Source organism: Elephas maximus, chromosome 10 (genome assembly GCF_024166365.1).
Source record: "Elephas maximus indicus isolate mEleMax1 chromosome 10, mEleMax1 primary haplotype, whole genome shotgun sequence".
Lineage (NCBI taxonomy): Eukaryota > Metazoa > Chordata > Mammalia > Proboscidea > Elephantidae > Elephas > Elephas maximus.
Genome location: NC_064828.1, coordinates 103,047,935 through 103,075,592, shown reverse-complemented (window position 1 = coordinate 103,075,592; position 27,658 = coordinate 103,047,935). Strand labels below are relative to the sequence as shown.

Genomic DNA, 27,658 nt, shown 5'->3' with positions numbered 1-27,658 from the left:
GCCCACTTTATAGGTGAGGCACTAAAGCACCGTCATGGATTGAGTTATGTCCCCCCAAAGTATCTGCCATGATTTCCAGTATTGTGTGATTGTCCACCATTTTGTCATCTGATGTGATTTCCCTATGTGTTGTAAATCCTATCTCTATGGGTTTTTTGGGCATATATTAATGAGTTGGGATTAGTGGCAGTTATGTTAATGAGGCAAGACTCAATCTACTAGATTAGATTGTGTCTTAAGCCAATCTCTTTCGAGATATAAAAGACAGTAGCAAGCAGTGCCAGAGGAGCGCATCGTTTGGACCCAAAGTCCCTGCTCCGAGAAGCTCCTAGTCCAGGGGAAGAGTGATGACAAGGACCCACCTCTACAGCTGACAGAGAGAGAAAGCCTTCGCCTGGAACTTATGCCCTGAATTTGGACTTCTAGCCTACAGGACTGTGAGAGAATAAATTTTTGTTTGTTGATACCAATACAAGGTAGCTAGTATTATATTGTCCATTTTACAGGTGAGGGCACTAAGGCACTGTTAGAGCAGTGCTAGATAACTAGACGGGCACAGAGATCCAATGATTTGCCCAAGCTGTATTTCTTCTATGAGTCGGAATCGACTCGATGGCAGTGGGTTTGGTTTTTTTGTTTTTTTTTTTGGTATTTCTTCTAATGGATTCATTGCTTTCCAGAGCAGATGGATCCAACCCAGTCAACCTCTCACTCAGCAAAGGTTTCTAACTCTTCATGTGTGGTGGGCATGTCTGTTTAGCTTGCTTAGAAGACCTGGGTGTTTCCCAGTGGGTCACTGTGGCCAGCAGCAGTGTTGGGTGCAATGAAGGAGACCTCCAGGAACTGACTTCAGTTCAGTGAACAGACTTGTTTTTCAAGGGTGGGTCTGTTGCATAAGCTCACGTGATTGGTGGAACAAGTCAGAAAGTCTGTGTGTTCGTTTACAGTGAAGTATTCCTGCCTCCTGAAAGTGTTTTTGGTGAGCATGGGAATGGAGATGGCAAAGTTGCGTGATTTGAGTGTTGAGTACCATTGCAAAAGTCACCTGGCCACAGCCCTCTGTGCAACTAGATGCCATTGTTGCTGAGACCTGAACCTCAAGACCAGGGTTAACACTGCTAGTCTGCAGAATGGTCAGCGAGGAGGCTGGCCCGGCTGGGGTTCTGGGTCTCACCTTTGTAAAGGCCCTGTAGTACCCCTCCCCCCCAACCCTTTGCCCACTTCCGCCGCTTCCTTCTCTCAGGAGGGTGCTTTATTTCTTTAGATATGTTGACTCAGGTACTTGCCAAGCCCTGCAGGTTTGGAGCCAGGCCTCTCTCTGGGACTTTGCATACCTATACCCCGATCCTGTACCTGCTGGTTAACCCTGCAGAGGGAAGGCCCTTTCTGCTTTAGCTAGTGGGGTGAACCAGAGTGCTGATAATTAGCAGTGATACCGTTTTAATAGTAGATACCATTTTGTCTACCATTTTTAATAGTAGAGAAAGGCACTGTGTTCCCCTGGTCCTGGGGGCTCCCCTTGGCACAGCTAATCATGGCCCCAAGGAGGTAAATCACATGTTGCCTTGTGATGTTGTTTTCAGCATAAAATGAGCAGCACAAAAAAGAGCAGGTCCATTCCTTCTGAGCAGGGAAGACAGATTCCGGCAGGCCCAGGTAGCTGGGGAGGAGGCCCTGTGAGGGTGGGGTTCTGGTGAATTGAGTCTGTGGCCAGTTCATCAAACACAAAGCTTTATGCAGATACGACTGTTGTTGTTCTGAATGTTGTCATTGTTGTTGTTACAGAGGCTCAGACTGGGGCAAGGGCCAAGCTGGTTCAAACCGGGAAAACCAAACCCAGGGCTGTTCAGTCAGTTTGGAACTGTAGGGTACCTGTAGGACAGAGTAGAATTGCCCCATAGGGTTTCCAAGACTATAATCTTTTAGGAAGCTGACTGGAGGTATCTTGTTCCAAACGCCAACCTTTCGGTTAGCAGCTGAGTGCTTTAACTGCAGAGCCACCAGCTCTCCTCCAACAGATTGGGGAAGAGCAAAGGCATCTGGGAGACGGGAAAGCAGGGCCCTGTTTAGGTGTCCTGGTGGCCAGGTGGAACCCTGGTGGTGCAGTGGTTAAGAGCTTGGCTGCTTACCAAAAGGTTGGCAGCTTGAATCCACCAGCCGCTCCTTGGAAACCCTATAGAGCAGTACTACTCTGTCATGTGGGGTCACTAGGAGTTGGAATCTACTCGATGGCTATGGGGGGGTTTGGGGTGGCAAGGTGGCCAGGATCAGGCCTTGGGAGGAGGGTTGAAGAGGACGGAAAGAGGGGGTCTCAGCTGCGCTCTCACTTAACATCCAATCCAGGGCTTCCTTTTGCCTGGTCAGACCAGCGCCCTGTGTGTTTGCCCCTGAAGAGGCCGGTGTTCAGCTCTCTCTGTGGCCTGGACATGTGCACCCATTGTTGCCATGGTTTCTGTCTTGCAGCAGTCTAATAGGCATCACCTAAGACAGAAATAACATCAAAGGCTAATGACTAAGAGGTTGTGGCCAAAAGGTGACTCAGGGCGTGGTCCCACTGCTGCGGGTCAACAAGGGTAGAGCCCCCTGCTCTGCAGTGAGCTGACATCGGGGGTCGCTCTGCTCAACAGGTTTGAGTCACCCCCTTATCCCAAAGCCCTGTGAGCCCTACCTGAAAGCTTTGGCCATAGCCACACCTAGCCGGGAAGACACGCCTCCTTGGGAGAAGGGGTGGCCCTGTCCTTTCTTGCCTGGGTGGGTAGGGGGTGGAGAGGCTAAGGAGCAGAACTGGCCCGACAGGTTGGCTATCTGGTTAGGAGTCCACAGAATCCAACTGCTGGGTTTAATCTGGCTCTGCCGCTCCTTAGCTGGGTCAGTTTCGGCAGGTTGTTATAACCTCCTTAAGGTCCAGGTCCCTCATCTATACAGTGAGGATAATAGTAAAAAAAAAAAAAAAATAGTACTTACCCCTAAAAGCTGTTGGCAGAGTCAGAGGAGATAATCCTTGTAAAGCTGTGAGCCCAGTACATAGCAGGTAGACATGGGGGTAGATATGGGGCCCTCTGTAAGAGAGGGAGTCAGCTAACCAAAAGGTTAGAAGTTTGAGTCCACCCAGAGGCACCATGGAAGAAAGGCCTGGCAATCTACTTCCAAAAAATCAGCCATTGAAAACCTTACGGAGCACAGTTCTATTCTGACACACATGGGGTCACCAGGAGTCAGAATCTTTTTGATGGCAACTTTTTTTTTTTCTTTTAAGAATGTAAAATTACCAGTACCAAAACCAGGTGTACGAGTGAGCATTTATTTCAAATGAGAAAATAAAGCACAAAAAAGTATATGTTTAAAAAGCTGACAACCCAAGCATCATAAAATTCAGAAAAAAAAATATTATTAACCAGCCTTTTGACATGTTTCTGTATTACTTTTTTGGTACTTTTTTTGGCTGCATATGGTTTGATCATTTCTTCATAAGACAATGAGTTTGGAATGCCCTTTTCTCTAAAGAGAATGGTAAGAATATGCACTTATTCCTCTAGCCTGGTTGGCTGGATTTTTAATTTTTTTTATTGATACCTTAGAAAAAAAAGTTAGCTTCCAAAACTCGTTATTGAGCTCTAAGGTTTCAGGGCATTTTAAGTTTTCTTGTGACTAATTGTAAATACTAAAGATACTCATTTAGCACATTGCTGGGGCCTCAATAGTTTCCCCAATATTTTATGGTAAATCCTCCTCTTAGTACTGAATAAATGTGAACTAGATTGCAATGTATGTGTATATATAAAATATATATAAAACCAAAAACCCATTGCCGTTGAATGAGCTCTGACTCATAGCCACCTTATAGAACAGAGTAGAGCTGCCCCATAGGGTTTCCAAGGAGCAGCTGGTGGATATGATGGCTGACCTTTTGGTTAGCAGCGAGCTCTTTTTTATTTTTATTGTACTTTAGATGAAGGTTTACAGAACAAACTAGTTTCTCATCAGTTAGTACATACATTGTTCTATGACATTGGTTAACAACCCCATGACATGTCAACATTCTCCCTTCTCAACCCTGGGTTCTCTATTACCAGCTTTCCTGTTCCCTCCTGCCTTCCAATCCCTGCCCCAGGGCTGGTGTCCCCCTTTAGTTTTGCTTTGTTTCCTGGGCCTCTTCAATCTTTGGCTGAAGGGTGACCCTTAGGCGTGACTTCATTACTAAGCTGAAACGGTGTCCAGCGGCCATACTCTGAGGATTTCTCCAGTCTCTGTCAGGCCAGCAAGTCTGGTGTTTCTTTTTGAGTTAGAATTTTGTTCTACATTTTTCTCCAGCTCTGTCCAGGACCCTCTATTGTGATCCCTGTCAGAGCAGTCAGTGGTGGTAGCTGGGCACCATCTTGTTGTAATGGACTCAGTCTGGTGGAGGCCATGGTAAATGTGAAGCAGCTGAGCTCTTAACCACTGCACCACCAGGGCTCTATATGTTTATATAAAAAAAAATATACACACATATATTTCATATCGGGAGCCTGGGTGGCACAAGCTGTTTGTGATTGTCTGCTGATCTAAAGGCTGGCAGTTAGAGCTCATCCAGCAACTCCATGGAAGTAAAGGCCTGATAATCTTCTTCCATAAAGATTACAGCCAAGAAAACCCTATGGAGCAGTTCTACTCTGTAACACACGGGGTCAGCATGAATTGCGGATCGACTTGACAGCAGCTAACAGCAATAACAATATATATAATCTTTATGGACACTTGATTTGTTTAATTTTATAGTTTTGCAATTATTAAAGGATATATTCTCATCCACACCGAATATAATCTTCAAATTAGTTAAATTTATACAACAGTCATCTATTCAACATCATTCATTAACTGTCTCTGTTGTTCAGTCTACTTCACGTTGCTCATTGGGAATGTTCAATGACAATAAGCAAGTAAAACACTTAGCACAGTGTCTGTCATGCAGTAACCACTCAATAAACTTAGCCATTATGACCATCATCATCCCACCATCAGCCTCTGACCTTGGGCTGGGCACTTAGGCATATAAAGATGAGGCAGTGTGCCCCTGCCAGGTGGGAGTAGGCCCAGCTCCAGGTCAAGCTGGAGACCTAAGTGGGAGTCATATTTTCCCTCAGGTTCTAAATACAGCTGTCTGTTCAGCCTGTCCTCCATCAACCAAGAATTCTCCACGGTTAATCTCCACTCATGAATTCTCCATTTGTCAATAATACTCTCCTAACATGGTCACATTTACACAAGTGCTCTTTGATCAATGATAACATATAATTTGGTAATTTTCTCCCAAATCTTTTTATTCTTTATGAAGTCCAGCCATTTAACTTGTCAAAATCGTGCTTTCTCTCCAAATATGGTAATGTTAAAGACTTAACTGTGGCAGAAATGGCGGTGGACAAGGAGTCAATAAACAAGCCTGGCCACTGACTTACCATGTCTACTGGTTGGGATGTTTTTGGTTGCAAGTGACAGAAAAGTCAACTCAGATTGTCTTATAGCTACAGAGGAAATGTGTTGCCTCCTGTACCAAGTCCTGGCTGGACCTACCCATTTTCAACCAATCTAGCATCTCAAAGCTGGGGATGTGTGGGTCCCACCCAAACCACAAGACTGAGAGTAGGGGGCAGTGTTGGGTATGGAGTAGACACAACAGAGGAAACTCTATGGGGCAGTTCTACTCTGCCCTATAGGGTTGTTATGAGTTGGAATCGACTTGAAGGCAATGAGTTTGGTTTGGTTTTGGTTTAGATTAAATGAAAAGTCAGGGCAGTCAGCCTTAGAAACTTGTTTCCTGCCCATGAGTTGTTTTGACTTTGATAAGAAAAATAAGCAATGGTTGGTTTGAAGGAGGAGCCCCAGGAAACAGTGTATGAAAGCTGCTCTGTCTTAGGAAGTGTATCTTCTGTGCACCTAACCCAACGTGGTCGTTCATTCAGACTCAGCAAGGTCTGGGCAGGGCTTAGTTTTCTTAGTATAACCATTGGAGGCTCTGCTACAGGGCTCGTGTCACCAGGAAGCCAGAGAGGTTTAATTTGGATTCAGAGGGAGCTGGTGTTGGCAGACACCAGAGAATTCCTCTAAATGGCAATGGAATCAGATCCCTGTGGATAGCTGAGGTTTTCTCAAGAATGAAACCACAGACCTCAACTTTCTACTTCATCCACTTTTTATGGAGCCTTTTGGTAGTTTTGAGACAAGTTTCCGTAGCGGCACCAGGAAAACTTTTAAGGATGCGCCTAGGGGTGGTCTTGTGAGTGAACTGAGCTCCCTGGCTTTGGTACCAAAATCTATTTGGCAGTGCCACCATGAACGTGACAATAACATGGATTTGGGAGATGGCAGTGAGCTAAACCAAACCAAACTCGTTGCCATCGAGTTGATTCCGACTCACAGCGACCCTATAGGACAGAGTAGAACTGCCCCATAGAGTTTCCAGGGAGCGCCTGGTGGATTCGAACTGCCGACCTTTTGGTTCTGTGGCACTTAACCATTAGTCACCAGGGTTTCCAGCAGTGAGCTAAGGGAGCCTATGTCCTCAATCTTAAGAATACAGGGTTTGTGTGACCAGGATATATGGAAAACAAAGTTAATCTGATTAGTAGTACGACCACTGTATCCTCATCACGGCTGGCTAATTTTTGCATTTACAGAGTTGGCCTAAGTTGATCTGTGCCTTGACCTCATTCTCTTTACTGTTCAGTAGATAGATAGATACCATATTTTTATGCAAATAACAGCGCCTCTGCCTTCGTTTGCCGGCCACGCCCCCCCCAGAGGCACCACTCACAAGTGCAGCCATGCCAATCCTCTTCCACATGTTGCCGTAAAAAAATTAACATACCACACTTATGAAAATACCTCTGGGGGCGCGTTATTTGCGTAAAATGTCATAGCTAGCTGCTGTAGAGTTCACTCATGGTGACCTCATGTACAACAGAATGTAACATTGTCCAGCCCTGTGTCATCATCACAATCCCAGCATGTTGGAGCCCATCGTTCCGGCTCTTGTTCTGATCCACTCACTGAGGGTGACCCTGTACATCACCAAACATGATGTCCTCTTCCAGTGATTGTTTCTCTCTGATGATGTGTCCAAAGCAAGCGAGTTGGACAGTGTTCTGTGGTGATCCATAAGGTCCGCACTGGCAAATTTTTGGAAGTAGATCACCAGGTCCTTCTCCCTAGTCTTCTTAGTTTGGAAGCTCCGCTGAACCCTGTCCATCATAAGTGAACCTGCTGGTATTTGAAATATCGGTGGCATAGCATCCAGCATCATAGCAACACACAAGCCACTACAGTACCACAAACTGACAGACAAGTGGTGGATAATACAGAGTAGCTTTTGACAAACAGTTCTGGTGTGGTAGTCAATGTTGCTTCTAAACTGGCAGATAGTTACCACCTAACTTTGTGTGCAAAGAATAAAAGAAACAGTTTGTGTCTAGTCAAATGTCTGCTTTGGAAGTATTAGCTTGAATTGAAATCATCAGATCTTTAGCCTTGTGGTAGTAGATTACTGAAAAAGGGTTCATTGAGTGTGTTCTCGACCAGCAGAGTGGAGAGTGGAGAAAGAGTAAATTGCTCTATAGTGGCCTCGGGCAACTTCACAGCTGCTTGTTTCCTCTGAGGGTCTGGATGAGAAATGGGAGTAGACGGAGGTCTCAAGCTTGGCCTTTGGAGCTGTCAGCTGTCCTGAGCTTTCTTCTAAACCTTTGTGTTGTAAGACCCAGATAGGAGCACAGTGTGCTGGTGTGTAACCAGCTATGTTGGGGCGTTGCCCTGGATCTCTGAGTATGTTGTATATATATTTGCCCATGTAATCAATGGTGTCTATGTCTATGTGAGTATTAGGAACTAAGCCTGTGAGAGTGGAAAGAGGTATTCATGTTTTGTAGCCTGTTAGAAAAATGCTATGCAAAACCCAAACCAAAAAAATAAATAACATAAAGCAAAAACTATGGAGAAGAAGCCCGGGAGGTAGATTCTAGGCACCAAGTTAACATTCTTGGAAATCAGATCTTGGAGAGTATAAATAGGTAGGGGAGTGTAGTGTGTAAGAGAGTTGGCTCTGCAGGCAAAATAAACTAGGGGGTCTTAACTTTTCATCTCACCTCTATAAGCACTGGAGTTCCTGGGTGCTGCAAATAGTTAACACACTCGGCGCTAACTGAAGGATTGGAGTTTCAGGCCATCCAGTGAAAAATCAGTCACGGAAAACCCTATGGAGCACAGTTCTACTCTGACACACATGGGGTCGCCATGAGTTAGAGTCAACTCAACAGCATCTGGTTTTTCTATGAGCACTAGTTGTTGATCATGGGCAAATTGCTTAACGTCTCTAAGTCTCAGTGTCCTCATATGTAAAATGGGGACAACCCTACCTTGTAAGGGGCATGGGAGGATGAAATAAATAATGCCGGTAAAGCTCTTGGCACGATGCTTGGTGTGTAGGAAGCATTTGACCGGTTGTTGTATGTTTGATAATTCTTTGGATCGAAGTACTGGGTGTTCATTGTTTTCTTTTGACTGTTGTTCAGGTACCTTGAACGTCCTCAGGCAAGACTGACATCACCTTTGGTCCTTCCTGGGGAAAATCAGGAGCCAGATGGTTTCAGGATGGGTCTCTGGGTGTGCCAGGTTTCCCATCAATGAAGGAAAAGGGAACTCCGCCTGTCGGACTCTTTTGTAGGGAAGGACCCAAAACGTGGCTCACTTCAAAGCAGTGTTTTGCCCTCAACCTTCCAGAAAGAAAAGGAGCCCTGGTGGTACAGTAGTTAATTGCTTGGCTTTGAACCTCGGGAGAAAGATATAGCAGTCTGGTTCCTGTAAAGATTTAAAGCCTTGGAAGCCCTATGGGGTAGTTCCATTATGTCCTACTGGGTCGCTACGAGTTGGAATTGACTCCACGGTGGTGGGTTTATTTGGGGGCGGGGGGAGGAGGGTCTTCCACAGAGAGGTGGACAGGAACCCAGTCACGGAGACTTGTGCAACAGCTGAGATCTGAACGAGATGCCATTTCAGACTTTTTCCTGTCTTTGGTTCGAATTGGAGTTTTAAGTCCCAAGTCGCTTGATTAGAGAACAACCACAACAGTAGCCACCACTGTAAGGACTCTTACAGGGAGGACTGAAAGAATGGCCTCTTACTAGATACAGAAAACGTGAATAAAAATACGCTACGTCCATGAAGACCGACAGGATGGCTGTTGGCAGGTGGCAGAGTACTCTGCTATAAATATTGCAGGATTCCTCTTTCTCTACTTAAAAAAAAAAAAAAAAAGAAATTGCTTTGCAGTTCAGACAACAGAAATGGCTGGACAAGCCTTTAGTTCCTGTGCAAGAAACTGTGAAAGCCAGGCGAGAGGTTGTCCTTAAATGGAGACGGACCTCGGCCCGGTCTCAGGCCGAAGCTGAAGCCTGGGTCTTAACTTGCCTCCCCGTGTTAGTTCTCAGACGTTATGCAAAATTCCCCAGCCGAAGACCATTCATTTTTCCTGTGTGTGCAAGGGCTTGACTCTGCTTCAAACCTTTCTCCTTTCACTTTTGGTTAGTCAGAACGTCCATCTGGTGGTATTCGAATGTGAGTGTTTTCTGTGGCTCTTTTTCAAAGTATTCAAAGCAGTTTAAAAATACGTAATGTTCGCTGATTTGACCAAGAGCTAATGTAAGTACTTCTTTGGGGGCTATTTGAAAAAAAAAAAAAAAAAAGTACTAAACAGGCTTTAAACGAGTAACTCTTACTGGGTTTTTGGAAAGAGAGACTAAGATAAAAAAAAAAAAAGGTTTGAAAAACATGGGCCTCCTTATCCGCACAGTCATAACGCATTCAGTGGTGACAGTAGTAGCAAAACGGCACAGTTTAGAAAAACAGAAAAGCCCAAATTCTTTATTTAATATTAAACAGGAAACCGAAAGTACTCTGCAGCAGTGTGGTGGGTTTTCACCAAACCTGCTCTTGTGTTTATCTGTGCTGAAAAGCCTGCGTAAGACATTACTGCTTTTACTCCATGACAGATTGAGTTTTAATGAAAATCTTAATCAAGACATGACCATTAAAGCAGGTGCCACATTGCAGGGGTTTGAAACAACCCGTTTCCGCTGGAACCAAAGCGAATTTGGAATCAAATTGAGAACATTTCCAAGTGTAGAAAAATGCTGGGGATTTGTACTTCGCCTTTGTGACTGCTGTCTCTCGCCCAACATGTGCATATGAATTTTCTTCTGAAGACCTGGGCTTCATTTTAAGGTCAGCCTTCAATTTCTAGAGAATATAATTTGCTGCTATTTTTAGAGCATCGTGATTGCTCGTAATAACTAATGGAGAAAAAAAAACGCAACAGAGGAATAAATGTGTAACAGCTGTGTCTGCTTAAACTTGATTAAAGGCCGTAAAAAAAAAAGTAAACAGAAGAATGAGTGTAACAATAGACACAGGAAAGACAAGTATCCCTCTCATTGTGAAAAGTTTTACAGACGTAACTTGTTCCCCTTTGGAGGCCTGTGATGTCTGTGTTTAAAGTTTACTTTGCTGTTTGTCTTGAGTGGGATCAGTGTTGTAGTGAATAATTTATAGCCAGCATGAATGAGCTCATTAGTCACCTTTTCAGACTTTAAATGAGTTTTGTGGTTGTCATTACATGAGCCTTCTGTTCAGCCGCCGAACAAAATGACAGTTTGGCAGTTGGCTGCCTTGTTGCAGGGCAGCCTGCTTCCCTGCAGGTCTGCACTGGCTTTTTGTCTTTCATGGAAACCTTCCCTCTCCCATCTTGGGCTGCCCCAGCAACTCTCACACTACAGAAGCCTTCTGCACCCCGAATTTAAATGAAGAGTTCTGGGGGGATTAAAAAAAAAATCATTCACTTGTGTCTGCCAGAGAGAATAATGTGGTTGGAATGAGCATTCTAGCAACTACTGGGTATTCATACCCTTTGTGTTTAGTTTGATATTCAAGTTATTCAAAAGCTGCAAGCTGGGGAGTAGCTGTAAAGCAGCTGAGCGAGGCTCTCGGGTGGTGGTGGCAGGCATTTCAGGGAAGCGGATGTTCATGGAGTCTGGACAGAGAAGGATGCTTCAAAGTAAGTCTGCATTGTTACAGTTCTGAACACTAATATGATGTGGGTGGTGCAAATGGTTACATGGTTGGCTATTAATGGGAAGGCTGGCGGTTTGAATTTATCCAGAGATGCCTCAGAAGTAAGGCCTGGCTATCTACTTCTGAAAGATCACAGCCATTGACAACACTATGGAGCACAGTTCTACTCTGAAATCCATGGGGTTGCCATGCAATGGAATTGACAATTTCCAGGGCCAAAGAAAACCACGTGTTTGCCTACAGAGGGGTAGACAAGATGACCTTTTGAGATCCCAGCCATCTCAACCTCTCCCCAGGCCAAATGACTGCAAGAAAGCGAACTGTTGCAGCTGCCTCCTTGCTGTGCCCTTGCAGACTTGCCTGGGCGGCTGGTATGCGGGGAAGACGAGCCTGGGCATGCCAAGAGCAGGTGGGATTTCTTTGGAAAGGATATCATGAGATTCATCCCCCCTTTTAACCTGGCCTAGATAGCCAGCAGAGAGTTCTGACATTGACTCCTGGGGAGTGGACTCTAGCAGGAAGTCCAAGACACTGTCCATGCCCACCTTGGCCCTTGGATGGCCTCTGCTGGCACTCATGGTGGACAGATGCTTGCACAGGGGTGTCTCAGCCAAGCTCTTGGGCCTCTCTTCTGAGGTCTTTCTGACTTTTGCTTTGAGCAACAGGCACTAATGGCTGCCGTCACCAACGTGGGCAGCACCCCCTTCCGGGTTCCATATTGTTAGACAGCTGGCCTAGCCCTGTGTGAGGCATGTAGGAAAGATGCTCAGTATTCCTCTCTGGAAGAACTGCCAACTGAAAAAGGACGCCTGATTGTTTGGGGGCCAAATCTTTGAAATCAGTCAGAGTCATGTGTCTTTGAGTAACCGAGAAATGAGGTGCTGTTGAGCGCCCCACAGACTGAGAATTAGCAATCCATTTGGCTATTTCCTTTCCAGCCTCCACCCCTTGTGAGATCGAGCAGTCACGTGAAGTCATGCTTCACAATTTAGGGGCACATTTTACTTGCACCTGAATTGCAATATTAAACGCATAAGAAATACTATTTTTGGAAAGAATGGGGGTTTCAAAACGGAAAGGTGTTGGTGAACTTCGCTAAGCCAATTGAGAAGAGACTGCTTCAGGTTTGGCTGTTGTCATCAATTGAATAAATTGCTAATCTCCAAATCAGAACTTTGTACAGCAGGGAAATCATGCCGGTGATATTTTAATCCATGTGCCGTTTGCCAGAGAGTTCATCAGCTTAGGAGCTTTTACCCTGTTTAAAAAAGACAATCTGAAAGAGAGGAATTGATTGTTTTCTTTCACATCCCTCTGAAAATGAAAAATGAGAGAAGTTATTTCTTGGCATAGTCGAGAGTTTGGCAGGCTTAGCCACAGAAACCCGTGAGACCGTGGTACTTGCTGTACTCACTTGGAGAAAGGAAAATAAAAGCTCTTGAAAACTTTAGAGGTGGAAAGCGTTGATGATGCTATTTTTCTTTGACTAATTTTTAATCTGCATAGTGGAAACCCTGGTGGCATAGTGGTTAAGTGCTACGGCTGCTAACTAAAAAGTCCACAGTTCTAATCCACCAGGTACTCCTTGGAAACTCTATGGAGCAGTTCTCCTCTGTCCTATAGGGTCGCTATGAGCTGGAATCGACTCAACGGCAATGGGTGTTTAATCTGTAGAGTTAGTAGATACCAGGGTGAGAGAGAAGGAGGATTATAAACAGGAGCACACTTCTTTTTCTGTTAAGTGATCTGTATTTTTGATTACCACTGTACCTGATGCTATGAGCAGAAAAGAAGCATAAGACAGGGTTCTTGCCTTTCAAGGCACTTACAGTCTGGTTCTCAGTATCTAGTTTTTTTTATGACAATAATTTGTTGTTGTTAGTTGCAATCAAGTTGGCTCTGACTCATTGTGACTCCACGTATAACAGATGGAAACCTTACTTGGTTCTGTGCCATCTTCATGATCGTTGGTATGTTTGCATCCGTATTTGCAGCTATGGTGTCAGTCTGTCTCACTGAGAGGGTCCTTTGCTGGCCCTCCACTGTAGCAAACATGATGTCCTTCTCCAGTGATTGGTCCCTCCTGATGACACACCCAGAGTAAGTTAGTCAAAGTCTTGGACAATATCCTGTTGTGATCTATAGGGTTTTCACTGATGAATTTTTGGAAGTAGATCGCCAGGCCTTTTTTCCTCGTCTTATCCCGGGAGCTCTGCTGAAACCTGCCCAGCATGGGTGACCCTGCTGGTATTTGAAATACCGGTGGCATAGCTTCCAGCATCACAGCAACACAGAAGCCACCACAGTACGACAAACTGACAGATGGGTGGTGGATTACAATATCACATCATAGCAATGATACACCATACCCATTAATTACGACATAGAAGGTGAACTTTGGTTTTTTGCAAGTAGTGCCTTTCCATTCAGTTTTAAAGTTCCCTTTTCCTTCCTCCTCCTTTATTTCCTTGTCACAGTGTTTCCTCCTTTGAGCCCCACTGCTTCCATCCTTCCTGCTTTTGATTCCTAAGAAGTTCTCTAAGCAGCAGCCAAATGCTGTGGGTTGATCTGAAGCCTTTCTTGGTTCCTACATGGAACATGACTGTCAGGTCTGGGGCCAGACTGTGTGGGTTCAAATCCCATCCCCATCACTTCAGCTATGTGACCTTGGGCAGGTAGCCAAACCTCCCGGTGCCTCAGGTTCCTCATTTGTAAGATGGGAATAATAGTGGTACCTACCTTGATGGGTTGATGGGAGCCTGAAACGAGTAAACATCTGTAAAGCTTTAGAATACCATCTGGCCCCGAGAAAGTGCTATGTAAAAAAAAAAAATGTAAGTGTTGGTTATATAAATAAATGGGGTCTGAGAGCTCAGAGAGTGGCAGCCTCCTCTTGGGTGCTAGCTACCGGAAGTAACCTCAGGAGGGCAGGAGAAGCAGGAGTGTTTCTGGCCAGCCAGCGTGGCCTGGGCTGGGTGTAGATTTTCTAGCTGGTTTGAAAAAACAAGGTGCACCCACATTTGGTCTCTCATAAGCATGCTTGGTAAAGTAGAGGGTCAGCGAAAAAGAGGAAGACCCTGCACAAGATGGACTGACACAGTGGCTGCCACAGTGGGCTCAAACATAGCAATGATTGTGAGGATGGTGCAGGACCGGGCAGTGTTTCCTTCTCATAGGGTCGCTATGAGTCAGAACTGACTTAACGACATCTAGCATGAGCATAATTTGTTACAGAAAAACAATCAGAAATAGAGAACAAGTATTTCCTCTCCCTCACAAATTTTTAATTTGAGAGCATTATCCCTCATAATGGAGCCTACATATGCCTTTGTAGAGAGAGTTTGATACTCAAAACCTTTAAATTGAAAGCCAGAGCCAGAGGATAGACCTCGCGACGTAGGACATCCTATTTGTTATCCTTATCAACCGTTTCAGAAAGGGACTGTTTTGTCCCTCCTGATTGAAAAGACTTCAGGGCATTTTGTGAAAAGCTTTGCAAACATGCATTTCCCCAAAACTCTTACTTTATGAAATGTTTGCAAAAGGTATCACATGTACAGTGTATCAGAATGTGAAAATGATTCAGAAAAGGGAAAGCTTCGTTTAAAACTACCGGAAATTGCAAATGGAGGGAACAAAGAGAGCATGGGGCCACTGTGGTCCATATAATTATGTGCCCCGAGCCTATTTCAGCAATTTCCAAGGTCCACTGACTTTAAATGATGTCCCAGCAAACATCCTCCTAATTACATTGTTGCAGATTTCAGTTCATTTATTCAGTGCATATTTATTGAGTGTCTTCTGTGTGTGTCAGGCACTGGGCTAAGTCATTGCAAGCGAGGAAAACCACCAAAGAGATGGATTGACACAATAGCCTCAACAATGGGTTCAGACATATCAACAACTACGGAGATGGCGCAAGACCTGGCCACATTTCATTCTGTTACACATAAGGTCGCCATGAGACTCGAGGGCACCCAACACCACCACACATTGCTGCAGAAAATAGATACTAGTCCTGCTGCTCTACAGCTTATGGCCTCATGGGGAAGAGGCAGTCTACAGAAAGGTCCATGAAGTCCCTAGTCAGGAAATATGTGCTTTCCAAAGTTAAGTAATGGGCACATGTAAGATTCTGCTGTCAAACATGTTTTCAAGACAGTGGTTTAAACAGTTCAACCTATTTCTTCAGGATTTCTTAGAGTCTAAAGACACCTGTGTACTTTTTGAAAGCTCTAGAAAGGGACTGAGAAGGTGGTTATCCCTAAACTAATTTGACCCCTGCACCTTTTTGTCAGGGAGCATGTCTCAGAGCTGAGGCCTTGTGGCTTTACAAGGTGGAAGAGGCTGCACTCAGCCCTCCTTTGGCATTCAGCAAAGGTCTGGATTCCTTATTCAGCCAGACAGACATGCGTATCTGGCTCTCCCCATCAGTCAGGGCTTGTCCACCACTTCCTTTTCAGGGTGACACCTTCTCACATCTCTTGCCACATTTGTAATGGAAGAGAGAAATTAAGAAATGTGTTTGAGAATACAAGAGACCAAAAACACACAGGGAAAAAAAAAGGCGAGCTAATTAAAGGCAACTTGCCTCACTTTACCCCACCCTGCGCATTCCTCTGAGTCAGCTTTATGGCTTCCCTTGGCCCAAGGCTTGCTAGGTCTTTAAGCTTTAGTTCACCTAGGATGACTAGTTCAGACACTGGAAGCTAAGAGCCTGCATGGAGAGTTTTAAGAATGACATATTCCATGTGCAATAACCTTCAGCTCCTACCTCTTCTTTTGAACTCCAAGGAAGAGGGCCAAGACTGTAATGTAATGAGATTTCTAGCTTGTTGGGGGCGGGGAGGGTGGGGAACTGGTGATGGAAGGGGAGATGGTGCAGGCCGTTTCATCCCCTTCAGGATGGCAGGGGACTGGCACAAAGGTTTATGGGGACCTTGAGAGATGCTGGATTGTGCAGATGCTTAAGGTGCTTGGTTGCTAACCGATAGGTTGGCAGTTAGAGTCCACCCAGAGGTACCCGAGAAGAAAAGCCTGGTGATCTACTTCTGAAAACCTACTTCTAGCCACTGAAAACCCTATGGAGCACAGTTCTACTCTGATGCACATGAGGTGGTCATGAGTCAAACTAGAGTCTGCAGCCAGTGATAGTGGTGGTTCTTCAGGTGGATTTAGCACCCTCAACAGATGCCCTGATGGAGGCTTGGGACCTGGGGACCTTCACTAGACTTAGCTGCAGGAGACCCAAGAGTTGTGATCCTTAGACTCTCTGGGTTGAGACTTGAGGGATGATCTAGTTGGTCTCTCCCACTTTGAACCTTTAGCTCAGTGACCTTGGTTACATCAAGTACTGAGTAACAAAAAAGGCATAGACTGGAAGCCCTCAGGCTTCCCTGGGCCTCCCTCTCTGAATCATGGCCTGGGCAGGTTTTGCCATACTCTTGGTAAGTAGCAAGGCCTTCAGGGAGTCTGAAAGGCAGGCCCTTGCTGAAGACTTGCCACCATCTTGCTTTACTAAGAGGAGTGTCTCAGATGGTTCAAGCTTTATTGTTTGGAATGAAAAAATTCCGAAACTCTGTGGGATCCTTCTCCCCTGTGGCTAGGTTGAATGGGGCATGCAAGCCAGAGGGGTTTCTGAGGAAGACCATTCCACACCTTCTCACTGGGTTTTCTGCATTTTTTCCTTAGCTTAGAATCACCTCTCTACAGGCTCAGGTGGGCATAAAAGGAGAAGTGCCCAGGGCCTCTCCTTTGTAAAAGAACCTACCGATTTTGAATCCCTACTTGGGAGTGTTGTGCAATCATGTTTTAGGTCACCAGCAGGGTGTCCTATTGGACTCTGCCCTTTCATTTTCTCCAAAGGCAGCTGGTTGGTGTGCAGGTAGTAGTGGGTGGTTGTCTGAAGGTGTCTAGACCTGGAGTGGTGTTTTTGCTGGTCACTGCGTGGCCACGGGAGTTGTCAGTCGGGTTCTTAACACCCCAGATGGGAAGATGAGACTTGTTTTCGCTCAAGGCCTCGAATGCGGCTCAAGCATGGAACACAAACCACTGGAGAGGCCTCATCCCTCTAGGACAGGCCTTTGCTTGGTAACGGCCACCCTCTTGCCTTTGGAAGACACACAACATGAGAAGGGGTCACCTGGGTGGGACGTGGCGATGCCTTTGTGACTTTCCTCCATGGGCACGAGGTGGGCGCTGCAGTGGGCTCCGGAGGGCCCTGGGCGTCCCACTAGGAAGCCCTAGTTTGGGAGAATTGGAATCTCTTCCCCCCCCTCGCGAGCTTCGCCTGCATAGTAATTCTTTTTATTTTTACTTTCGAGCCATGTAAGGCATGCGGATGGGGTAGGAGCGTTCGTTCCGGCGACACGTTGCCAGCGGCGCAGCGCCGGCCCGCCCGTGTGGCCCGAGCCTGGGGAGGGGACAGGCCGCGCGCCGCCGGCCCCACCTGCCCCCACCACCCACGGTCGCAGCCGCCCGGGTCCAAAGGGCCCACAGAACAGGAGGCGAGTCGCGCGGCCCGGCCCGGCCTCCGCCTCGGCTGCGCCTCGGGACGCCCAGGCCCGGGGCGGAGGGCGCCGGCAGGACCCCCGGCGCTGCGCGTCCCGCGCCCGAGGCGCCGGCGGCCCGGCCCACGTTTTCCCTCTCTCCGGCTCCCTCCGCCCTCCGCCCCGTCCCTCCCTCCCTCCTCCCTGCGATTCCCCTCCTCCTGCCTGGTCATGTGTCGCCTTTTTTTGTTTGCAGTGGAAACAATTTCTCGCCGCTCGGCGCGCCCCGGCCCGACGCGCCGCGGCGGAGGCGAGCGGGAGGCGGGACGGGGCGGGGAGAGCGGCGGGGCCGGCGGGAGGACGCGGGCGCCCGGCGGACGCCGCAGGTCCCATGCCGCGCCGCGACCCCCGCGCCCCTGCCGCCCGCGCCCGCGGCCGTCCCCCGCCGCCCGCCGCGCCGGGCTCGCTGCGCCGCGCCCGCGCGCCCTCCGCGGGGCCACCCAGCGATGCCCGCCGGGCCCCGCCAAAGTTTGTCGGCTCCCGCTAAAGGGCAGCGGCGCCTCGGCGCCCCCGTGCCCCGCTCCGGCCAGGTGAGTTGGGCTACGCTCCCGCCCGGGCCCCGGTGGGTCTGGGGCGACTCGGGTGGAGGCTCGGCGACAACTCGTCCGAGGCGTTCCTGGAGACGATCCGCCGCTCAGAAGACCAGGGACTCCGCAGTTCCTGGGGGTAGGGCGCGGGCGGCCTTGCCCAGGGGGGACGAGGACCCCGAGCCGAGAAGTTGTCCGGCCCGCAGAGTTTCCTGCCTCGATGTGCAGGCTCCGTCCCGGTGCCTCGGTTTCCAAAAAGACGCCGAAGGGACAGAGTTGGTATTGTCCCTGGAGGACGGGATCCCAGCCGTTGCGCCCGGGGCGGGGGTGCCGATCGAGGGGCGACCCCAAGATGAGAAGCCGGCTCCTAACAAAGATTCCCCCCCCGCCCCCACACACACACAAAAAGAAAAGTGTGCAGGCTTGGCACCGGCAAGAACGTCTCCTGAGTACCCCGAGGCCAGGCCCCCCTCGCCCAGAGCCTCTTGGAACCCCTCCTTGGGCCCTGGAGAAGTTGAGGGACGGCGGACTTGTATTGATTTGTTTATAGGGCTCGCCGCGGCGCGGCCAATAAAAGGTTTATGACATCTGACCAGCAGTGAAGGTATGCGAGCTCCCAATTGCCCTGAATACGGGGAGAAGAGCAGTTTCCCCGTTGCTTGGCAACGCCGCTGATGGACGCGGGCCGCGGCCAATCGGCGCTTCCGCAGGTCCCCTTGAAATGTTTTTGACAAGTACAGTAGACGCGAGTGGGGCGCGTGCGTGCGCGCGCGTGCGCTGGGGGAGGCTCCCCGGCCCACAAACCGGCTGCCCAGCCCGGCTCGGGAAGGGTTTCTCAACTTTGCAAAGTTCACATGGAACATCTGTTCAGAGCTGGGCCGGTCATGGCTTTGTCAGTTATTTGGAGACCTAACAACCGGTCATGGCTTTGTCAGTTATTTGGAGACCTAACAGCGGGCAAAAAACAAAAAACTAGCTTTGCTGCTGCATTTTCTCCGTGAAAATGGAAAAAAAAAAAAAAATCACAACACACAGCAAGTCATGAAAAAACGAACAGAGGATGTGTGTGTGTGTGTGTGTGTGTGTGTGTGTGTGTGTGAGTGAGTGAAACATAGCCAGTAACAAACTGAAAATGTGTAAGGAGGTCACCAGTGAGTAACATTTACGAATCTAGTGGAGCGACCTTTTTGGCAGCAGATTAAGAAATGTTTGCCCAACTGCAGACTCACGTGACCCGGACTTTCTCTCCCCCCCGCCCCCCGTAAAATTGGAGGAGAAAAGAATTGGCGAATTATGTGGAGTATAATAATGGAAAACTCCTCAGCTGTGGTTTCTGGAAACTGCGTTTTAAATGGAATTGTAGAGATCAGCAGCTCTTTGTCCTGTTATAAAATGCGGGTTTTATGGGGGTGCCGTTAACAGTTGGCATGGGGGGCCTGAAACACAAAGAGAAATGATGCAAGCGGTCCTCTTCTCTTGACAGTGCCAGTTTTCCAATAGAACCGCATCGCTGCCAGTGTTTGTTTAAAACAAAAGAAAACATGGAGAATAGCGTGTTAGTTCCTTTGGGAAGCTACTGACAAATAAGCAAATTAAAAAGAAAGAGAGCAGCAGGTTGTCATAGCAACAGTGCAATTAAATTACTTTACTGTCAGCCATGATATAATTTTCCTGTTTGGAAGCTTAGGAGACATAAAACTTTCATTTGGAGCTAAAGTTGGCTTCAGTGGCTGGGTGGGAGTTCTCATTTGTACTCTTCTGTGGGGGATATTCCTGGTTATCAGAAAATTAGGTTTTCTGATGGGATCTGAGAAAACTTTATGAGAGTTATAAGGCCAGACTGTGTGTCCATAAAGAAGTTAAAAGCAAACCGAGCTGCATTTCATCATATCCCTAAACCTAAAGATGCCAGCTTATGTTTTCTTTAAAAGGAAGCCTCCTCATTTGACAGAAAATATATCCCTTTATAGATGAACCTGGGGTTTCTGGATGGCTGACTTGTGGTCCCCTGGAAGTTTTCTCTCCTTAGAGTTGTGTATCATAGCTGCTCCAGTGGGCTCCCCAGTATGCTTTCTGTGAGCAAGTTTTGTTTGTCTACCTTTTTTTTTTTTTTAATGTGCTTTTGGTGAAAGTTTACAGCACAAATTAGTTTCTCATTAAAAAATTTATACACAAATTGCTTTGTGACATTGGTTGCAGTCCCCTCAGTGTGTCAACACTCTCCCCCTTTCCTTTACATCCTGGGTTCCTGTGTCCCTTTGTCCAGTCTTCCTGTCCCTTTCTGCCTTCTTGTCATTGCTTTTGGGCAGGTGTTGCCCATTGGGTCTCCTATACTTGATTGCACTAAGAAGCACGTTCATCACTTGTGTTATTGTTTGTTTTATAGGCCTTCTAGTCTTTGGCTGAAAGGTGGTCTTCCTGAATAACTTCACTTCTGAGTTAGCAGGGTGTCCAGGGGCCATAGCCTCGGTGGTTCCTCCAGTCTCTGTCACACCAGTAAGTCTGGTTTTTTTCGTGAATTTGAATTTTGTTCTACATTTTTCTCCTGCTCTGTCTGGGACCCTCTATTGTGATCCATGTCAGAGCGATCAGTGGTGGTAGCCCGGCACCGTCTAGTTCTTATGGGCTCAGGCTGGTGGAGGCTCTGGTCCATGTAGTCTTTTTGTCCTTTGGGCTAATATTTTCCTTGTGTTTTTGGTTTTCTTCATTCTTCTTTGCTGTGGACAGGATGGGACCAATAGATGTATCTTAGATGGCTGCTAACAAGCTTTTAAGACCCCGGATGCTACTCACCAAAGTAGAATGTAGAACATTTTCTTTATGAACTACATTGTGCCAATTGACCTAGATGTCCCCTGAGACCATGGTCCCTAGCCCTCGGCTCCAGTAACTCAGTCTCACAAGGTGTTTGGATATGTCTGGGAAGCTTTTATGACTTTGCCTTGGTCCAGCTGTGGTGACTTCCCCTGTATGGTGTGTGTCTTTCCCTTCACCAAAGTTGACACTTGTCTACTATCTATTTAGTGGTTTCCCCTCCTTCCCCTCCCCTCCCTTGTATCCATCAAAGATTGTTTTTTTCTGTGTGTAAATGTTTTCTTGGGTTTTTATAACAGTGGCCTCATACAATATTTGTCCTTTTGTGATTGACTTATTTCATTCAGCATAATGCCCTTCAGATTCACCCATGTTGGGAGATGTTACATGGATTTACCATTGTTCTTTATTGTTGCGTAGTGTCTGTCTACCTTCAGAAGAGTGAGGGTGCTGTAGTTCATAGGCACCCTTGGTGGGCTGTTCAGTGGTCCACATTTTGCTTTCTAGAATTCCATTCTAGAGCTTCCTTAGCAGAAGTGGCAGTTCTTACAGATGCCATGTTAATCATGGACTTTCGGAGCCTTGGAATGATCATGCCTTTGCTTTTAATGGGTTTATTTATTTATTTCTCTAGATAGATGGCTTGATTGTCTCAGTCAGAGAAATACAAAGAAACAGAAACCCACAGATGTACTTTTTAAACCAAGCACATTGTGTTTGGGCTACCACCAGAGAGTAGGAGACGTTTTTCCTTATCTTTACTGCTCTCTGACTCTAACGTTGGATTCTAGACGGTTGACCACGCTTTGTATGTGCACAGATCATTCTGTCTGTGGACGTGCCACCCCCTCGTTTTTCTGTTCTCATCAGATACTCTTTTACATCCCGTTCTAGGTCATTGATAAAAATGGGGTTGGAGGCAGGAGATTAGGGTGAGGAGAGGATTCTAAAGCGATTCTTACTTACTTGCCTTTCTGTCCTAAAGTTGCCAGTTGTGCTTCGGACTTTTTTGCCTTCATTTTAATTTCACTTAATGGCTGTCTTCACAAACCCGATTGCTTGTGTGGTGCCTGAACTTGCTGGCTTTTTTGTTTTGGGTGTAGTGTGCGAGCAAAATTAAATGTATTTCTTCCTCTAGTTCTACAGAATTCCTTGTCATTGCTCTGGAGGCTTGCCCGATGTAATTAAAGTTGCAGAATTTTTGGCCATGACTTCTGGGGTTGGGGGGAGGGAGGAGAAAATCAAATAAATACACTACAAAATCGATACTCACTGTGACCACAGTTTTAATTCCAAGGCAGTTGTGATGGTTTTCAAATGGAAACAGCTGAACTTAATCTGAAACAACTGGCTTAAAATTTACAGTTTTTTTTTTCCCTCCAGAAGGATCAACGTGTGTAAACAATGCGAACACAGCATTAAGGTGGCAGGAATTGTGTATTGCGCATGTTTTGTACTGTTTATCGTGAGGCTTGAAAGAATTTTCCTGTGTATATATTCATGTATTATAGGCGGGGAAAATGAGGTACCAAGAAATAACTGACTTGCCCAGCGTCACAGTGAGTCTTCCTAGATCTAGAAAGAAGGCCTTGTGAAATTTTCCATTCTTTTCATTGGTGCATTTGCACATGAGCGGTTGCTATGGAGTTGACATTGACTCCTGGCAGCCCCACGTGTGTCAGGGTAGAACTGTTCTCCATAGGGTTTCCATGGCTGAGTTTTCTGGAGCGGATCTTCAGGCCTTTCTTCTGAGGTGCCTCTGGGTGGACTTGAACCTCCAACCTTTTGGTTAGCAGCTTAGTGCCTGAATTGTTTGCACCACTCCTGGACTCCATTTGCACATTAAAGGTGCAGTAAACATTTTGAATCTTATCTCATTTAAGGGGCTTCAGGTCACTGTGCTAAATGAAATGGTACGGACCAGTTTTCCTTGGTAGCCCATCTCCCTGGGGTGGAATTGTGGGTTTGTGTTGCCCAGTGTGGGAACCATGGGTGATGTTCCTATGCAGCGGGGTATGTAGATGTGGCAGGGGGGGTTCTGGGGATTAGGAGGGGCCAAGCTGCCTTTCTCTTGCGCATTTTACCAACTCCTCTTTTCTTTCAAATGTGTTTCCCAGGAGCCTTCACGTAAATGGGTCCAGTCATGCCTCCCAGTAAGAAGCCAGAAAGCTCAGGAATTAGTGTCTCCAGTGGACTGAGTCCGTGTTACCGGGGCAGCGCTTTGTCCAAGGCTCTTCAGGAAGACGATGACCTTGACTTTCCTCTGCCTGATATCCGATTAGAAGAGGGGGCCATGGAAGATGAAGAGCTGACCAACCTGAACTGGCTGCACGAGAGCAAGAACCTGCTGAAAAGCTTCGGGGAGTCAGTTCTCAGGAGCGTCAGCCCCGTCCAGGACCTGGACGATGACACCCCCCCGTCACCTGCCCACTCGGACATGCCCTACGATGCCAGGCAGAACCCCAACTGCAAACCCCCCTACTCCTTTAGCTGCCTCATATTTATGGCCATCGAGGACTCCCCGACAAAGCGCCTGCCAGTGAAGGAAATCTACAACTGGATCTTGGAACATTTTCCGTATTTTGCAAATGCACCTACTGGGTGGAAAAACTCAGTGAGACATAATTTGTCATTGAATAAGTGTTTTAAGAAAGTGGACAAAGAGAGGAGTCAGGTAAGCCATCTGTGTCTGGAACTAAAATTTTCTCCGTTAAAAAAACTTTAAGGAGTGTACATTCAGCATACCGAAGTAGCAGTTATAAATAGGCAATTTTTTAATTTAATTTAATCCACTTAGATAGTTGTAAAGCAAGTCCCTTTCCCGAAACAGATTAGATACTATTTTTAGTATTCGTTTTACATCGAGGGTTTCCCCGTTGTAGTATTGGTACGTAATCACAAAACAATGGCTTGCCAACTTTCATTGGTTTTCGGCATTGTCCCTTGGTGTGGACGGGTCACTTTGGTTTTAAAGTACAAGTAAAAATCTGTATTCCAAGGGCAGCCACTGACCCTGTACAGGCATACCTCAGAGATATTGCAGGTTGGGTTCCAGGCCACCGCGATAAAGCAAATACCGTAATAAAGCGAGCCACGTGAATTTTTTGGTTTCCAGTGCATATAAAAGTTATGTTTACACTATACTGTAGTCTGTTAAGTGTGCAATAGCATTATGTCTAAGAAAATAATGTACACAGCTTAATTAAAAAATACTTTATTGCTAAAGTATGCTAGCCATCTTCTGAGCCTTCGGTGAATCATAATCTTTTTGCTGGCGGAGGGTCTTGCCTCGATGTTGGTGGCTGCTGACTGATCAGGGTAGTGGTTGGTGAAGGTTGAGGTGACTGGCAGTTTCTTAAAATAAGACAACGGTGAAGATTGCCACATTGGTTGACTCTTCCTTTTGCTAAAGATTCCCTGTAGCACGTGATGCTGTTTGATAGCATTTTACCCACAGTAGAACTTCTTTCAAAATTGGAGTCAGTCCTCTCAAACTCCGGCACTGCTTTAGCAACTAAGTTTATGTAATATTCTAAATCCTTTGGTGTCATTTCAACAGTGTTCACGGCATCTTTACCAGGAATGTAGTCCATCTCAACAAACCACTTTCCCTGCTCATTCATAAGAAGCAACTCCGCATCCGTTAAAGTTTTATCACGAGATTGCAGCAGTGCGGTCACAGCACACATCACTTCTCTTGCTGTTTCTTCCACATCTGCAGTTACTTCCTCCCCTGAAGCCTTAAACCCCTCAAAGCCACCCATGAGAGTTGCAATCAGTTTCTTCCAAACTCCTGTTAAAGTTGATGTTTTGACCACTTCCCATGAATCATGAATGTTTTTAATGGCATGTACAATGGTAAATCCTTTCCAGAAGATTTTCATTTTGCCCAGATCCATCAGAAGAATCACTATCTATGGCAGCTATAGCCTTATGAAGTGTGTTTCTTAAATTATAAGACTTGAAAGTTGAAATTACTCCTTAATGCATGAGCTCTAGAATGGATGTTGTGTTAGCAGGCATAAAAACAACATTAAACTCCCGTACATTTCTATCAGAGCTCTTGGGTGACCAGATGCATTGTCAATAAACAGTAATATTTTGAAGGAATCTTTTTTTCTGAGCAGTAGGTCTCAACAGTGGGCTTAAAGTATTAGTAAAACATGTTGTAAACATATGTGCTGACACCCAGGCTTTGTTGTTCCATTTACAGAGTGCAGACATAGTAGACTTAGCATAATTCTGAAGTGCACTAGGATTTTCAGAATGGTATATGAGTATTGGCTTCAGATTAAAGTCACCGGCTGCATTAGCCCCTAACGAGAGAGTCAGCCTGTCCTGTGAAGCTTTGAAGCCAGTCATTGACTTCTCTCTAGCTGTGAAAGTCCTTTTTTTTTTTTTTTTTTTTTTAATGAAAGTCCTAGATGGCATCTTCTTCCAATATAAGGCTGTTTCGTCCACATTGAAAATCTGTTGTCTAGTGTGGCTACCATCATCAGTTACCTTAGCTGGATCTTCTGGATAACTCGCTACAGCTTCTACATTAGCACCTGTTGCTTCGACCTTGTACTTTTATATTATGGCGATGGCTTCTTGCCTTAAACCTCGTGAACCGACCTCTGCTGGCTTCAGAATTTTATTCTGTGGCTTCTTCACCTCTTTCAGCCTTCGTAGACTTGAAGAAGAGAGATAGGGCCTTGCTCTGAATTAGGTTTTGGCTTAAGGGGATGTCGTAGCTGGTTTGATCTTCTATCCAGACCACTAAAACTTTCTCCTGTTTCGCTTTCTTATTATTCATGTGCTCACGGAGTAGCACTTCTAATTTTCTTCAAGAACTTTTCCCTTGCATTCACAGCTTGACTTTGGCGCAAGAGGGCTAGCTTTTGGCCTATTGGCTTTTGACATGCTTTCCCCAATAAGCTTAATTATTTCTAGCTTTTGATTTAAAGTGAGAGACGTGCGACTCTTCCTTTCACTTGAGCACTCAGAGGCCATTGCAGGGCTATTAATTGGTCTAACTTCAATATCGTCATGTCTCAGGGAATAAGGAGGCCCAAAGAGAGGGAGAGAGATGGGGCTGGGTGGTGGAGTAGTTAGAACACACACGCAGCTTTTACCTGTTAAGTTCGTCATCTTACGTGGGTGTGGTTCATGGTGTCCCAAAGCAATTACAGTAGTAACATCAAAGATCACAGATCACAGATCACCATAACAGATAAAATAATAAGGAAAAGGTTTGAAATATTGCGAGAATTCCCAAAATGTGACACAGAGACACGAAAGGAGCACATGCTGTTAGAAAAATGGCACTGATAGACTTGCTCAGTGCAGGGTTACCACAAACCTTCAGTTTGTAAAAGTCATAATATCTGTGAAGTGCTAAAAAGCGAGGCACAATACAATGAGGTATGCCTGTATATGTATTTGAGGAAAATTGCTGCCAAGGGCTAGAGAAAGGTGGCATTTATTTTCTTTCTGAATATTAACTTGGAGATGTTATTCTCCAGGTAAGTCTCCAGTATTTTGGAATAAATGGACAGTACTGGATATTGGAAGAAGGCTTGAGATTACTTATATAGGCCTTGAGCGAGGAAGCAAAGACATGAAACACCCAGATGACTTTCTTTAAACCAGGTGCACACCTATGTGTTTGGCACCTTTGAAAAGCTCTAGATGTGAAAAAGTGACACGGGGTAAGGTTCCCGCTAGGCACTGACTTAAAAAAAAAATTTGATAAGCGATTGCACCTTTGGCTTTTAAAGCCCTAGCTCAAGTTTCAGGGTTGGCTAAGGTTTAGGTAACTTGCTTTACGTTTCTTTAAGGAATGTAACGGACACAATAGAAATAGAATTGACTGTTGAAGCTGGGAACAAGATTGTGATCTGACTTTGAGTTCTGAAAAGTTCTGTAGCCACAGCTAAAATATATTTCCGGAAGAACGTTCCCTCCACACCTTTTCATGTTACGGTATTTTCCAGCTTTGTTTTTCATGTTAATAATGCTGCTGTGTGCAGCTGGTGTTTGCATCTCACCCTTTTTGAAGTTCAGGTTCAGTCTCAGGACCACTACTGTGTGGGATCAGCGGCTGTGCAGGGTTAGGGCCTTTAATTTCTTTCTCTCCAGAAATGTGTTTCTGTTTAAAGTAGACGCTTGAGCCAAGAAAATTCTACTTATCTTTGCCATGGAAGAATGCAAATAGGAAAGTGGCGAAGATGTATTTCTCCTTGCTTGCATTAAACTTGTTTGTCTGCCAGTGCTGAGCACCCAGAGTTTTCTGTTCGAGGGGAGCAGGCATGTGCTGGGGCTGGGGTGTAGGGCTTGGGAAGGGATGTTGCCTGGGAAGAGGAGAGATGTGGATGCTAAGGAGCTTTGCCTTTGATCGCTGGTGCAGATGATGCCCGGATTGAATGTACAACTGTGAGTATTCGTAAGTGTTGTGGGCCTCTTCTTTCCCAGGTCCTTATTTTTATGTAGTAGTTGTAATCAAATTGTGCATCTTTTAATTAGGGAGAGGAAGTTCCATGAAAGCGAAGCCCTCTGTTGTCCACAGCTGTCCACAACTTTCCTCTTCCTCGCCTCCACTCGAGGCATTTGGAGACTCGCCTCCTGATGTGGCTCTGTCGAGTGTATTCCATCATTCGTTGAACTTAGAGAAGATTCCCTGCTCCCCTGTAA

The 27,658-nt window shown here is 46.1% G+C and overlaps 1 protein-coding gene across 11 annotated transcripts in view; it reads left to right on the top strand.

Moving 5' to 3' along the window:
- FOXN3 (forkhead box N3) overlaps positions 1 to 27,658 on the top strand; it is a 466,036-nt gene that overhangs the window by 171,014 nt on the left and 267,364 nt on the right. For 6 of the 11 annotated variants that reach the window (XM_049898928.1, XM_049898935.1, XM_049898925.1 and 3 more), the window contains one exon: positions 23,101 to 23,657. In XM_049898928.1, coding sequence (XP_049754885.1) covers positions 23,115 to 23,657 — 543 coding nt within the window. In that variant the 5' untranslated portion in view covers positions 23,101 to 23,114. Of the gene's footprint in view, positions 1 to 9,566; positions 9,667 to 10,110; positions 10,249 to 18,042; positions 18,173 to 18,714; positions 20,666 to 21,413; positions 22,832 to 23,100; positions 23,658 to 27,658 lie in introns of those variants that run through there. The other 5 variants (XM_049898932.1, XM_049898933.1, XM_049898926.1 and 2 more) reach the window with 5 other exon arrangements.